Below are 15,743 nucleotides of genomic sequence, written 5' to 3'. Positions count from 1 at the left end.
CCAGGCAATAGGACTTCAAGACCCTATCTCAAAAAAAAAAAACCCATCACACACACACATACACACACACACACACACACACACACACACACACACACACACACACACAAGGCTGATGGAGTGGTTCAAGGTGGAGGCCTTGAGTTCAAACCCCAGTACTGCAAAACAACAACAACAACAACAACAAAAAACATGCACGCATTTCTTTATTCAGTCTTCTAGGATTCAGTGTTACCAATGAAAGTCATTTTGATTCTTGTTCCTTTGGAGAAGAATTATTTTTTCTTTCTACAGATCTCCTTATTCTTGACATTCTGAAATTTCACCAGGAAGTGTCTAGCTATGGATGATTTTTCTTTTCTTTTTGGCAGCAGTGGGCACTGAACTCAGGTCCTTCTGCTTGGCAGGCAAGCGCTCTACCATTTGTGTCTCACTCCCAGTTGAATGATTCTTCATTGAGCGCAAACTAAAGCCATTCAGAATGAAGGCAAGTCTTTCAGTTCTGGAAGTATCTCACTTTTCTTCCCAAGATATTTTCATTTCCTTCATTTTATTCATTCTAATTTCTTGGGATTCCTGACAACCATATGGTCATTCGAGAATAGTCTTCCATGTTTGATAGCTTTTCTCTCTGATTATTATCTTTTCCCATGTTTTTAGAGGCTTTTTTTTCCCCCATTTCTGGGGCTTGAACTCAGGGCCTCACACATGCTAGGCAAGCACTCTACCACTGAGCCACATCCTCAACTCTCAAGTTTTTAAAATCCTTCTATTGAAGGTTTGATTTCTGCAAACACAGTTTTAGTCTCTGAGAAATACTTCTTGCTCTCTGATTGTTCCTTTTTTATATAGTAGCCAGTTCTTGCTTTGTCTTCTTGAGTCTTATTAAGTGTAGTAGGTAGTTCTCTCTGTGCCCTGAATCATCTCTGTTTCCTCCAGCTTCAAAGTTTTTGTTTTGTTTTTTATTTTTTTCCTGAAGCAGGTAATAAGACTCTTGAGTGAGAGGTGCTGTTCCTCTACCTGGAGGCAAGGAACACCCTTCTCTCCGAAGACACAGGAACACAGAAAAGAATCTGAACAGACAAAGAGTGCAAAGATCCTCAATTTATTACCATTACATCATACTCTTTTGTCCAATTATATCTCCCTACAACTCTCCTCCACTTCATCAAATTTAGCATAAAAATACTCAGCTTTCCCAACTTCCTTGGGTCTTCATTTCTGAAGGCTCTCATGTCACATAAAATGTATGTGAAATAAATTTGAACACTTCTCTTCTGTTAACCTGTCTTTGATCTGTTTTCATATCCAGCCAGAAAAGGAGAAAAAAATTACCTACATATTGTAGATTTTCTCTGCTGCTATATTATATTACTTTGTTTTCTTTTTTCTTTTTGGTACTGGGGCTCAAACTCAGAGCCTTCACCTTGAGCCACTCCACCAGTCCTTTATTGTAATGGGGTTTTTCAAGGTAGGGTCTCTTGAACTATTTGATCTAAGGAGGGATTGGAAGCAAAGTAGCATGCCTCCCTTGGCCTCAAATCAGAAATTCTGTTTACTTTTCTGATTGTTCCACACACCCAGTACACACATTGACAGAGGCCCATGGTAATGGCTCATTTATCAAGGTCCGTGGCTATCAAAGAATTATTTACTGAATATTAGGGTCATGTCTCAAACACAAGGTTTGCATGTTTATCTCAGAGCTCTGGCTTTAAAAGCCCTGGCTTCAGGGCTGAGAAAGCTGGGAAGCTAAGGAAGTAGACTGAGTTACTTCAAGAAAGCATGAGCAGGGCTGGTGGAGTGCCTCAAGCAGTATAGCGCCTCCCTAGCAAGTGTGAGTTCCTGAGTTCAATCCCCAGGAAAAAGAGAACACACAAGCATTTTCATGTGACAGCTTTCCAGCTGTCTGGCAATCTGAAGGAAGAAACAGGGTTTATGGCTGTAAAAATCAAGCCTTTCCTCAACCCCAGGCCTAGTGGAGGCTCCAGCCATTCTCCTTGGGACTGTGTGCAAGGTCTCCTCAGGTTTTCTTTAGTTCTTCTCCCAACTCAGACAACAGTCTTGGGAACCACCTTGCATCTGGAATTTTCTTTCCTTGATTTCTTCTAATTCTTGCCTAATAACCTCAAAAACACCCCTTTCCAAGAGCTAACTCAGCTAGTTTTTGCCTAGCATGTATGAGGCCCTGGGTTTGATATCCAGCACTGCAAGAAAAAAAAAAAAAGACAAGTATTCTTGTTTTGATTGCTTTACAGCATTCCACAATATGGGATAGAGACTTTCATTCTGCTAGGCCACTCTGCTTGGTCTCCTTGGACATGGCTTTTATCAAAAGGCCTTGGGAAGCCAGGCACTGGTGGCTGACACCTGTAATCCTAGCTACTCAGGACAAGTGATCAGGAGGACCACAGTTTGAAGTCAGCGCCAGGCAAATCGCTTAACAGATCCTATCTGGAAAAAAACCCTTCACAAAAACTGGCTGGTGGAGTGGCTCAAGATGTATGTAGGACCAAAGTTCAAACTCCAGTACCGCAAAAAGAGAAAGAAGGCGCTGGTGGCTCACACCTGTCATCCTAGCTACTTGGGAGGCTGAGATCAAGAGGATCATGGTTTCAGGCCAGTGATGGGAAATGGCTCATGAGACCCCATCTCCAAATTAACCATAGCAAAATGGACCAGAGGTGTGGCTCAAGTGGTAAAGCACCTGTTTTGCAAGCATGACGCCCAGTTCAAACGCTAGCCCCACAGAGAAGAAGGAAGGAAGGAAGGGAGGGAGGGAGGGAGGGAGGAAAGAAGGGCACCAGAACTGAGACTGATGAAAGATGGAGATCTGAAAAATTCCCTTGAAGGGACTTAAGCTGGGGTGGAGGTGGTCTGAGTGTTCCCAGTATGGGAGATAAGGTGTGGTTAGACCCGATGGAGACAGAAGAGCAGGGAAAGAGGAAGGGACTGAGTACAGCAGGAGGTTGTCTGTCCACTTTCTTACCATATGCAGACCCACAGCTTCACCTGGTGTTTAATTATTACATTTATTTTTATTTATTTATTTATTTATTTATACTGTGCTGAGGCTCAAACCCAGGGGTCAGGCATGCTAGCCAAGCACCCTACCAACTGAGTATACCCCCAGCCACCCTTCCCCAATTACTGTTCTTGAAACAGAATTTTCTAATACTTCTCGATGAAAACGTGCAGGTGAACATTACAGATTACATGAACCTTTGAGGACCTTGCTGTTCACAAAACTTTTCAAGGCAAACAAAGAGTCCAGCTTTTACCAAATTCCTTTCTGGGCTGCCGGAGCTCTACCTTGAACTCCGTATCTAATACCACCTGCTGTGGCGCTGCTGTTTTCGGAGAAGCACCTCGTGGGCGCAGACTGACTGCGGATGCACCGTTTCTCTTGGCTTGTCTTCTCTCGCTGTAGGACGCAGAAATTTAAATAAACTGCCTATTGCTTTACTGACAGAGGCGAAAACAGGATCAAGTTTATGGCTGTCCGCAGGCTGTTTTTCCAGTCACTTCCTGGAAAGTACTGTCCTTTGGCGGCGCTGATAAAACCCCAAAGTGATGGGTGTCGGCTGAGGGTGTAACAGCCCCCGACACCCACTGCCTAGTGCGGGCTCCTCTTGTCTGGAGCCCAGTGGGCAGGACCAGCCTTGTAGGAGTTTCAGGGCCGCGGCCGACCACCAGCCGGCACACTGCCCGTTTCTGCTCTCGCTCCCTCTGGCCGGCCTCTGCGTGGAGTGCATCGCGGTCCCAGCGCGGTGGCCCTCGCACGCACACGCACCTCCCGCCGCGGGCACTGTGCCGAGCGCGGCGGGCCTCCCGCCCCGGAGCTCGGTGCGCTGGCCGCACGCTCGCCCCGTGCACTGCGCTGGGCTGGGAGGCTGGAGTTTAATCACACACAAACAGTGTCCGGCTTCCTGTCCTCATCCGCCCCCCTCCCGCCCAGTTTCCCTTGCCCCTCCCTCTCCCCGACCCGATCCGCCCGCCGGCTCCCCCTCCCCCGATCCCTTGGGTCCCGGGATGGGGGGGCGGTGAGGCAGGAACAGCCCCCCGCCCCATGGCCGCCCGTCGGAGCCAGAGGCGGAGGGGGCGCCGGGGGGAGCCGGGCACCGCCCTGCTGGCCCCGTTCGTACTGGGCCTGGGCCTGGCGCTAGCCTGCCTTGGCCTCCTGCTGGCCGCGGTCAGCCTGAGGAGCTGGGCATCGCTGCCTGCCCAGGTGAGGCCCGCAGCACACCCTGCCCTGGGCACATTAGTTGCTGAAACTGCAGAGGAACAGATGGGGTTGAGTGGGCAGAGGGCCAGGGCACTGGAGGGTGGGCGGAGGGCGAGATGTCAGGTGGAGGACAGGGTGACACTGCCTCCTTCCCAGCAGGAGCCTTCCCAAGGGGAGCTGATGACAGAGGAGGACGAGGCGCCCCCGGTAAGTAGGTGCTGGTTGCTGTGTGCCAGCTGCAGACAAGAAAGTGTACTTGACTGTGTGAAGACTTGCATGCATGGGTGTGTGTCTCTGTGAGTGAAGACGGTGCATCGGTGTGCCAGGACATGTCTGTGACAGAGACAGAGAGAGGCTGACCACAATGTCTAGGAGTATGTGCTGGAGTTGTGCCACCTGAGTGGGAAGTGTTGATTGGCTGTGGGCAAAGTTGGGCTGTGAGATACATGAGCCTGAGGTAGGACATGGAAGCTGCCATAGGTCATGGGATATGATGACCCACTGTGGACGTGTGTGCAACGTGCCAGCATAGTGCAGAGTCTGTACCAGTTGGGGGTAGGGGGCAGGAAAGTGTGGCTGGTCTCCAGAGAGGGATGAGAATCTGGCCTGACCTCCAGCTTGATTGACCAGTCCCCTGGACTTCTGTGCCAATTGTTGGCTAGTGGTTCTTCTGATACACCCTGTCTGTGAGAGGACCTGATTGAACTCTGTTCTTTTTATTATTATTATTTAGTTATTTTGTGGTACTGGAGTTTGAACTCAGGACCTGCACCTTGAGCCACTCCACCAGCCCTTTTTTTTTGTGATGGGTTTTTTTTTGAGATAGGATCTCAAGAACTATTTACCTGGGCTGGCTTCGAACTGCTATCCTCTTGATTTCTGATTTTTGAGTAGCTAGGATTACAGGTGTGAGCCACTGGTGCCTGGCTTGAACTCTGTCCTTAATTCCCCTAGGAACTGAATCCCCAGACAGAGGAAAGCCAGGATGTCATGCCTTTCCTGAAACGACTAGTCCGTCCTCGAAGAAGTGGTGAGCAGGAATGATAGAGCAGCATTCCTTTATCTCAACCTCAGGAATGATAAGAGTGACCAGTTTGTGGTAGTTTCTAGGTTCATTACTACATTGCTTTAACATAATAGCCCTATGAAGTGGGCAGAACAAAAAACATTGTCCTCATAGAGAAACTGGGGTACAGAGTGTGAAGGGAGGTTCACAGTCATGCAGCTAATCGGTTGAGACTCGAACCTAAGACTTATAACCCTACCTTCTGAAGCTCCTTTCATCACATGGACCTGCTTCTCATGGACTTTACCCCAAATGGCCAGGGGCTAGGGAATCCCTGAAGTTCTGATGAGGACAAGGTGTGGGGAGTCAGAGGCCTGGCTCTCAATAAGCAAAAGCACTTATGAATGGGGTGGCCACATGACCACGTGTGCTGGTTTCCATGGGTGGGACTGTGGGAATTGAACTCAGGTCCTCATGCATCCTAAACAAGTGCTCTACCACTGAGCTATAACCCAGTCGGGAGTGATTATTAATAGCATCCCCCTTTGCTCTCAAAGTATTCCAATTTGGATGATAAATTTTATAGTCATTCTGTTACAGGAGGGTCAGCACAGCTATCCCAATTCTTGCGTCAGGTGAGAGATTTCAGGCAAGGTGGGAAATTTCGTGAAAACATAGTTTATTAGAATAGAAAAAGCACTTTCAGGGTCATCTCAGAAAGAGAACTCAAGAACAACAACGAGGACATATATCCTGCATAGGTTTTTATTGAACTTTTAGGAGGAACATTAAATGCCTCCCCAAGACCAGCCTATAGGTCTTGTGAAAGTTGTGAAAATTAGTGTTAGTACATGGCCTATCACTCTGTGCATATGATTACCCATGACCACCTAGGAAAAAGCCATGGTGGGGGAAAAGAACAAAAGATAACTCCTGGTCAAAGTAGCCCGCCTTAACCTGATTAAACCAGAGTTTTTTGTTTTGTTTTTTTTCTTTACTTGGAATCAGATGCAGGGGGCCATAAATGGCGCTGTGCATTCCAGAGCTAGGTTAATCTTGAGGAAGATCTGGACATATTCTGCCTTTTCCTTATCAGTTCGCACCGGGCCTGGTGCTTGGGGTGGGGGTGAGAGGGGGGCTCTCATGTGTTTCAGGAGGTTGTGGAGTCAGAAAGCCCAGACCTAGAACAGTAGCTTGCAGCATGTAGGCAAAGAGGCCATGAGAGAAAGAGAACAGGGCTTTTAGCACGTACGCACTTAACCAAGGATTCTCCATTCTAGAGTTCCCTGGCCGTAGGTTCTTTTCCTTTTTTTCTTTTGGGGGTACTAGGGTTTGAACTAAGGACCTCCTGCTTGCTAGGCAGGTGCTCTATCACTTGAACCATGTCCCCAGTCCTGAGGGCATAGGTTCTTAGCCAAGAATCTGGACAGCTCTAAGAATGCCAGGTCCTGAGAGGACAGCTGGGTTGGGGACTGGTTCCCGGACTCCCAGAGGGCTCTGCTTGGCTCATCTGTCTTGCCTTGATTTTCAGCACCTAAAGGCCGGAAAGCACGGGCTCGCAGAGCGGTTGCAGCCCACTATGAAGGTGGGTGATGGGTGAACATGTCTAGAAGGAGGGGTGTCAGAGGGGCAGGGCAGAGTTCACCAACACTTCCCTGTGTCTTACAGTTCATCCACGACCAGGACAGGACGGAGCACAGGCAGGTGAGATCCCCATCCCCATCTCTGAAGTCTTCCCTGATCCCCACAGCAATGGCCTTCTGGGAAGGGAACCCAAACCTTTGATTTCCCAACCTCCTCCCTCCCTTCAGCTGAGGAGCCCCAGAAGCTAGTTCTTGAGCGTTCTCAGTGCTTAATTCTTTCTGAAACCCAGGCATGGGGCCCCAGAAAAACCCTGCCTTCCTCCAAGAAGCCAGGCTAGCACCCCCCACCAAATCAGTGGTCCCAGTTCTCAGTCTCCTCCAAGAAGCACCTGTGACCTTTTCTTCCCCCTCTATATTCCATGGGTTTTCCTGCTCTGATCATTGTTCTTCAACTGGTTTTAATCTCTGCTCATCTTTTCCATTCCTACTCCTCCCTCCCTCAGCCCTGAAACCTCAGAACGTGAAACCCATCTCTGGCCCCTGCCCCATTCCTCATTCTCCCCATCCCTTCACTCTGTCTCACCTGTGCTGCCAAGCTAAGCCCCTCTTAACCTCCATTTCCTTATCCCATTACTTTTGTGCTTGGCTTCCAGCCTCTGTGGGGTCTGATCTCAACCTCACTTCCTAGCACTTCCTTATGTATTTTCCACACTTGCGGGGCTCACACGCCTGTGTCACAGTGCGCCTCTTCTGGACTTTGCACATGCTGTTCACTCATCTCGAATCGCCTTCCATTTGGGAAGCCCAGTAGGCAAGGCAGTAGGGTGGCTCATTCTAGGGCATTAGCAGCAGACATGGAAAGAAATGGATGGGTTTGGCATGTGGTTATATAGTTTGAAGATATAGGACTTACTTGTGGGTGGTATGTGACGAGTAAGAAAAAGGGAGGAATCACAAATGACTTCTAGATTTTTTTTTTTTTGGAGACAGAAGTCTTGTTGTAGTGCCCGGGCTGGTCTGAAACTCCATGGCTCAAGGGCTCCTCCTGTTCAGCCTTCCCAGTATATGGGGCTACAGATGTAGGCTACCTCACCCAGCTTTTTCACTTCTAGATTTTAAACTTGAATATCTCTGGGGATCATCATCCCCATTTCCTAATACAGGGTTCAACAGGGAGGAAATAAGTTGGGAAATGTGTAAATTGATAATTAACTTTGAGATGTCAAGTAATAAATAAGAATAAATGATAGAATACTTACTTGGCAGGGGAGATACCATGATCACGAAGGTGGTTTTCCCAGGGTGAGGCTTATCCATTGCACTCTGGATGTGCTGACCCCTGCGATTTCCCCAAATGTGGGAAACTCGACTGCATAATTTGTGGTAGTGGGGGACTGCGTTCATGCTCTTCCCTGAAAAGAAAAAAAGAATAAATGATGGTAAAGTGAATTTCACCAGTAGATGACTAGACATAATGGACTGGCTCAGTCTAGGTGCGGACTAGAAAGCCAGAAGTCATGGTCAGGTAGATGTTATTTAAAGCTACGAGATTGGATGAGATACTGGGGAAAGAAGGCCCCAAGAATGAAGCCCATGGCCTTCTAGAAGTAGGGAGGATAGGGAAGCTGGCAGAAGAGACTGAGAAGACTGAGAAGCCTCGAAAAAGAGAGGAAGAACCCCAGGGAGGGTGGTGTCTTGACGTCCAAGAGAGACATTGCTTCAGGCAGCAGGATGTGACTGTCTATGTGGAAGGAGCTGAGAGGTCACATGAGATGAGAACAGAGATAGAACTTCTGGGATTAGCAATATCAAAGTCAATTGGTGACCTTGACTAAAGCAGTTTCAATGATGTAGTTAGGATGGAGGTCAGTATGGATTGAGTGGAAAAGAAAATGGGAAATATGAATTGGAGACAGTGACAACCCTTTTTAGAAGTGACTAGGAGCAGAGAAATGGGCCAGTAGGTATAGAGATGCATGAATCAAAGGAATGTTTAGTCCTTATAGCAACACTATATTCATCTTAGGTAGTAGTTATTAAGTACTTTTTAGCGGGGTGGGCACTGGGGAATAACACTCGTGTCTGTGTCTGATCTTTTTTTTTTTTTTTTTTGCCATGGGGTTTCCCTATATAGCCCAGGCTGGTCTGGAACTCGCTTCCTCAGCCTACCAACTGCTGGGGTTATAGGTGTGACCACCACACCCAGCTGTGTTCAATCTTATTTAATCCCCACAATATCACTAACAGTAAAATATTCTAGTTACATTTGGAGGTACACATCTTATCCAAGGTCACAGCCATCCAAAGTGTTGCAGGTATGATTTGAAGCTAGCTAGGGTGCCATACACAGTCTGTGTGAGAGTTGAGCTAGCCGGGGCAGAGGCAGGGATAGGGTACGTTCACAGTAACATCCAAAAAGGTGAAAGAAGATGTTTCTAGAAGGAAGACAGGATACATCTCCCATAATCACAAGGGTGTCAAAAGGGATCTTGAGAACAGGTGGGTTGTAGATTTGGTTGGTGGAAATAAGAGAACTCTGGGGACTTCTGGGGCCTCTGGAGAACTAGGGAGACAGTAGCAGGAGATTTTAGGAGAGATGGTACAAAATCTTCCTCTTGAGTGAAGACGAAAGCCAGCTTGGTAGTAGCAAGTGAGTTTTCAGAAAACAAGGAATGTCCATTTGAGGTCTGTGGTGGTGAGACAAGTGACTAGGCATCCATTCATTTGCTGACTCAACACACATGCATTGGGAACCTGCTGTTTGCCAAGAATCAGGCTAGGTGCCCATGGTAAGTCACACCCAGACCTGTGCTTAAGGAGTCACCATTCAAGACAGGGTACAGCCGGCGCTAGTGGCTCATGCCTGTAATCCTAGCTACTCAGGGGGCAGAGATCAGGAAGCTCAAGGTTTGAAGCCAGCCCAGGCAAATAGTTTGAGAGACCCTATCTCGAAAAGACCCATCACAAAAGGACTAGTGGAGTGGCTCAAGGTGAAGGCCCTGAGTTCAAGCCCCAGTACTGCAAAAAAAAAAAAAAAAAAAAAAAAGAAAGAAAGAAAAGAAAAGACAGGGTACCCCATAGAAACGTGTGTTTACAGTGCAGTAGGACAAGAACAGTAATGAAGGTGGCCCTAGACACATGGCACCATAAAGACAAAACAGCTTTATGGAGGAACCAGGGACTCTTTACTGGCCTTGAAGCCTCAGTGAAAGGTGGACAAGGGGTCAAGGATGTTGTAGATAAAGGAACCATGGTTTGAAAGCCTAGAATTTGCCAAGAATCTGATGAGGCTGTGGGCTGTGAGAAAGTCAGCATAGTGAAGCAGAAAGTGCTAGAGGAACAAGGTGGGGTAGGAGGCAGAAGAAGGCAGATCACAAAGGGAATTTGGAAGTTATTCTTAGGTGAGCTATGGAAAGGTAAAGGTAAGGCAGGGCATGATGGATACCTGTAATTGCAACTACTTGGGAGATGTAGATAGGAGGATTGAGGTTTGAGGCCAAACTCAGGCAAAAAGTTACTGAGACCCTATGTCAAAGAACAAGCCAGAGTTGGGTACTGGTGGCTCAGCCCTGTAATCCTAGCTACTTGGGAGGCTGAGATCAGGAGGACTGCAGTTTGAAGCTAGCCCAGGGAAATAGTTTGCAAGACCCTACCTCCAAAATAACCAGAACAAGTCAGGCACTGGTGGCTCATGCCTATAATCCTAGCTACTCAATCCTAGATACTGAGGAGGCAGAGATCAGGAGGATTGTAGTTTGAAGCCAGCCAGGGGAAATAGTTCAAAAGACCCTACCTTGAAAAAAGCTATCACAAAAAAAAAAAAGGCTGGTGGAGTGGCTTAAGGTGTAGGCCCTGAGTTCAAACCCCAGTACCAAAAAAATAAATAAATAAATACAGAGCAAGTGGTAAAACGTCTGTTTTGCAAGTGCCTGCTTTATAAGCATGAAGCCCTGAGTTCAAACACCAGTCCCACTGGAAAAAAAATATAAACAAGCCAGGAGAGAAGGGGCATATCTGTAATCCCAGCTACAAGGGAGGCATAGGTAGGAGGAATACTGTCTGAGGCCAGCCCAGGCAAAAAGCATGAGACCTATCCAAAAAAATAATTAAAAAGCAAAAAAGTCTGGGGTCATGGCTCAAGAGAGAGAGTATTTGCCTGGTAAGTGTAAGGCTCTGAGTTCAAAACCCCAGCACCACCAAAAAAAAAAAAAACAAACAGAAAAAAGTAATGCAAGGAGAGGCAGGGAAAAAAAAAAAGGAGAGGCAGGCTTGCATATGAAGTTTGGAAATGGCATTCTGTGGCTTTGGGAAATAAACTGGAAGAAGGGGGAGGAGGTGGGGCAGAGCTACCTAGAAGCAGAAACAATAGTCACAGAAGAGGGAGGCTTGGGTTCCTAGTTGCTGGTGGAGTCACCAGTCAAATGTGTGATACCGACAGTGAAGCAAGTTTGGGGTAAAGGGAGTCAGCTCAGTTTGAGTGAAAATGAATTTGAGGTGCCCTTTGCTGTTCAGATGGCAGTGGTTAGCAGGATAAGGATATGTTAGAGCTAGAGGGACAGGTCTGGACTCCCAGGGTAACTCACAGGTAGGATGAAAATGCTCCAGAGTTGTTTTGTTTTTGTTTTTGTTTTTTTGCTTTACTGGGGTTTGAACTCAGGGCCTACTCCTTGAACCACTCTCCAGCCTTTTTTTTGTGATGGGTTTTTCGAGATAGGGTCTCTTGAACTATTTGCCTGGGGTGGCTTCAAACCTCGATCCCCTTGATCTCTGCCTCCTAAGTAGCTAGGATTATAGGAGTGAGCCACTGGTGTTGGTGAGAGTTACTTTTTCCCCCTCTGGTTCTGGGAATCAAACGTAGGGCCTTACACATGCTAACCAAGTGCTCTACCACTCATCCACACTCCCAGCACAGAGAGTTACTGTTTGCTTGAAAAATTGGCAAGGACGGAGCCTGTGGATGGCAGAGGAAGAAGGGCTGGGAAAAGCAACTGCCAAGGCTCTTGAGACACAGCCAAGGTGGCCCAGGAGAGCAGCCTTTGGACCCAAAGGACAAGAGAGCTGTCAGCCCAGGTCACTTCATTGCTTCCTTCTTCCCACTAGTGTGTCCTGGGTGCTCATCTAAAGGACGCTTAACTCAAGGTGCTAAGGATACAGACAGGGTAAATAAGACAATCATCCCTGCCCTTGTGGGGCAGTGAGCCCCAAACTAACATGGATGAACAGAATAAAGGAAATAAGTTTCTGAGTTGGTGATTGCTAGGAAAGAAACGAGGATATTGATTTTTTTTTTTTTGATGGTACTGGAGTTTGAACTCGGGGCCTTTTGAACTTGCTTGGCAGGCACGCTACCACTCTCCAAGAAATGGGAGATAATGAAGAGATTATGGAGGCCATGTTGGTGCTGTTTTGTTTTGTTTTGTTTGAGACAGGGTCTCCATGTGTAGTCAAGGTTGGCCTTGAATTTGGGATCCTCCTGCCTCAGTCTCCTGAGTGTCTCAGTCTTGACCATGCCTCATACCCAAACTTAGTTGATCTCAACCACTCTAAGGCTTACACTCTATGCTCATAGAGCTGGCTGTTTTAAATTGGATCATTCAGGAAGACACACGGTACTAGTCAGGGAGGAATCCTGGGAAGAAGAAAGAGCATTAAAAAGCCCTTGGGGCTAGGGCTGGTGGCTCACGCCTGTAATCCTAGCTACTTAGGAGGCAGAGGTTAGGAGGATCATTGTAGTTCGAAGCCAGCCCTGGGCAAATAGTTTGTGAGACCCTATCTCAAAAAAATCCTTCACAAAAAATGGCTGGTGGAGTGGCTCAAGGTGTAAGCCCTGATTTCAAGTCCCAGTACAGCAAGAAAAAAAAAAAAAAAAAAAAGAAAGAAAGAGGCTGGGCACTGGTGTCACACGCCTATAATCATAGCTACTCAGGAGGCAGAGATCAGAAGGATTACGGTGTGAGGCCAGCCCAGGCAAATAGTTTGTGAGATCCTATCTCAGAAACACCCACCATAAAACAGTGCTGGTGGAGTGGTTCAAGTGGTAGAGCACCTGCCAAGCAAGTGTGAGGCTCTTGAGTTCAAACCCCTGTGCCACCAAACCAAAAAAAAAATCCTTTGGGATTAAGGCCAGAATGATGGGAGAGAGTGAGGGTAGTAATTAGGGAGGGTATGAAGTTAGATTGGAGTGCCTGGAAAGCTACCTGATATTCAGCACTGTCATTATTTATTTTCAATTTGCAATTACCCTAGTTCTAAGGATTTGTTTTGTTTGTTTTTGTGTGCTGGGGGATTAAACTCATGGCCTTGGACTGTGCCACTGAGAGTCCCAGTCCCTCTAGGCATTTTTTTTGGTAGCAGAAAACTTGAGCCATGCCTCAAGTGAGATACATTTCACAACCCATACAGTTCACTCATTTAAAATATAAACCTTGACCAGGTTCCAGTGGCTCATAGCTGTAATCCTACTTAGGTCAGGAGGCAGAGATCAGGAGGATCTCGGTTCAAAGTTTATATATATAAACCTTGGGCTGGTGGAGTAGCTCAGATGGTAGAGTGCCTGCTTAGCTGTACATAGATTGTGTTTTTTAATCTAGTGACAAATTGGTGCAACCATCTATCTTCACAGTGATTTTAGTTACTTGGTAGGCTAAGATCGGGACTATCATGTTTTAAGGTTCGAAGCCAGCCAGTCTTGACAAAAAGTTCGAGAGAGCTCATCTCAACCATAGCTGGGTGTGGTGGTACACATCTGTCATTTCAAGCTACTCAGGAGACTGAGATTGGGAGGATTGTGGTTTCAGGCCAGCCCTGGCAAAAAAAAATAGTTCATGAGACCCCCATTGCAACAGGGGTGGGAGGAGAGTGGAGGGGTGGCACATGTCTCTCATCCTAGCTATTTTGGGAAGCATTAAATAAGAAGATTGTGGTGCTGGCCTGGGCAAAAAGCAAGACCCTGTCTCCAAAATAACTGGCACAAAATGGGCTGGGGCATGGCTCAAGTGGTAGAACACCTGTCTAGCAAGAGTAAAGCCCTGAGTTCAAATCCCAGTACCACCAAAAAAAAAAATAGAAGCAGCTCTGGCATAGTGGTGCATACCTGTAATGTAGTACTAGAGGCAGGAGGATCACAAGTTCAAGGCCAGCCTGGGCTACATAGTGAGACTCTTATCTCAAAAAAAAAAAAAATAGAACAAGCACTGTTTCCTTTAGCCATCACCTCCTATTTCCATCATTCCCCAGCCCTAAGCAATCACTAATCTACTTGCTATCTCTATAGATTTGCCTATTCTGGACATTTTCTATAAATGGGATCATATAACATGTAGTGTTTTTGTGGCTGCATTCTTTCACTTAGCATAGTTTTTCTGTTTATCCATATGGTAGCACACATCAGTCATCAGTATTTTATTTATGACTGAATAATATTCCATTGTGCAGATATACCATACTTTGTTTATCCACTCATCAACCGATGGACATTTGGGTGTCTTTTTAATTTTAATGATTCAAGTAATGTCAGCATAAAAGAGGCAAACATTATAAACACAGATGAAGTAAAACTTAAAAGCTCCCACATTTCTTCTTCAATCCTACTCTCTTCTCTCCAGAAGTAACCACTGGTGACAGTTGGTCCTGAATCTTTCTGGTCATATACATTAGATTTCTTCACCTAAGCTCCTATTACACTGTGGGCTCCATAGGGCATGGCTCCTCTCATACCCTGGGCCATTGAAATCTCCTCTGGGTAAGGTGAACTGCACGTGTTTGTAAACTCCATGGATCCCTGGGGAGTCCTGTAAGGGACTTGTTTCCTTATCTTGAGTGTTCACATTCAGGTGTGGATGGAACAGTGAGTGGCTGGGAAGAAGCCAAAATCAACAGCTCCAGCCCTCTGCGCTATGACCGCCAGATTGGGGAATTTATAGTCACCAAGGCTGGGCTCTACTACCTGTATTGTCAGGTAAACCCCACCTGACTCCACAGACAAAGCAGTAACTGAGGGGAGAAGGGTTTGGTTTGGGTAGAAGGAAGGAAGTAAGCTAAAGGCTGGGGAGGGAGAGAATTTGGGTTTTGGGAGGGATGAGATGCCTGGGTCTCTAAGGAAATTTGAAATTGAGGTGCGGGCAGAGGCCTGGACTCTGCCTGCTCCTCCCACGCTAGGTGCACTTTGATGAGGGGAAGGCTGTCTACCTGAAGCTGGACTTGCTAGTGGATGACGTGCTGGCCTTGCGCTGCCTGGAGGAATTCTCAGCCACAGCAGCAAGTTCCCCAGGGCCCCAGCTTCGACTCTGCCAGGTGTCTGGGCTGTTGCCCCTGAGGCCAGGGTCCTCCCTGAGGATCCGCACCCTCCCCTGGGCCCATCTCAAGGCTGCCCCTTTCCTCACCTACTTTGGACTCTTTCAAGTTCACTGAGGAGCCTAGTCTTCCAGCAGACTTCCCAGGTTCCTCTTTCAGCTCTCTGACACCAGTCTCCTCTGCCTGACCCTAAGCCACTTCTCACTGCACACCCACCCCTCCCTCTTAAGGCTGCCAGGGCTAGTTCAAGTGTTTTCCATCCTACGTAAATATTCTCATTCTTCTCTTACAACCACCCCCCACCCACTCACTAGCTCCCAAAGCCCTGATCTTCCCAGGCCCCCATTTAACCCTTGACTCCATCTGACCCCAATCCCCCAGGACACTGCGTTCACTGACCCTGTGGGCAAGGATAGGTCTGGAAGACTCAACTTAGTGCTTCAGGCACTAAGAGGGACTGGACCTGGTGGCAGGATCCCAAGGAGCCTGGGGCTAGGCCAGGCGTTCCCAAATGAGCCCAAGACAAGCTCCTCCCTTAATAATTCCCTGTGGATTTTGAAAACAGATATTATTTTTATTATTATTATGACAAAATGTTGATAAGTGGATATTAAAGAAGATAAGTCATGATCTTTCT

General features: G+C 47.1%; 1 protein-coding gene and 1 non-coding gene across 3 annotated transcripts; both read left to right on the top strand.

Annotated features, from left to right (window-relative positions):
• Positions 1-4,044: 4,044 nt before the first annotated feature.
• Positions 4,045-15,734, top strand: Tnfsf12 (TNF superfamily member 12). Of its 2 annotated transcripts, none has more exons than XM_074046980.1 (7): positions 4,045-4,228; positions 4,382-4,432; positions 5,180-5,255; positions 6,763-6,816; positions 6,900-6,935; positions 14,647-14,771; positions 14,972-15,734. In XM_074046980.1, exons 1-7 carry the CDS (start codon positions 4,070-4,072, stop codon positions 15,221-15,223), a joined length of 753 nt encoding a protein of 250 aa, XP_073903081.1. In that variant the 5' UTR covers positions 4,045-4,069; the 3' UTR covers positions 15,224-15,734. The 2 variants fall into 2 exon arrangements, with proteins under 2 accessions (XP_073903081.1, XP_020006877.2); XM_020151288.2 differs by having other exon boundaries at positions 4,047-4,228; positions 4,385-4,432.
• Positions 8,066-8,229, top strand: LOC141414147 (U1 spliceosomal RNA). The gene has a single exon (XR_012439231.1). It is a non-coding gene; the product is annotated as a U1 spliceosomal RNA (small nuclear RNA).
• Positions 15,735-15,743: the final 9 nt, after the last annotated feature.

This window comes from Castor canadensis, chromosome 11 (assembly GCF_047511655.1).
Source record: "Castor canadensis chromosome 11, mCasCan1.hap1v2, whole genome shotgun sequence".
In the NCBI taxonomy this organism is placed as follows: domain Eukaryota; kingdom Metazoa; phylum Chordata; class Mammalia; order Rodentia; family Castoridae; genus Castor; species Castor canadensis.
This window is presented reverse-complemented; position numbering and strand designations above follow the sequence as displayed.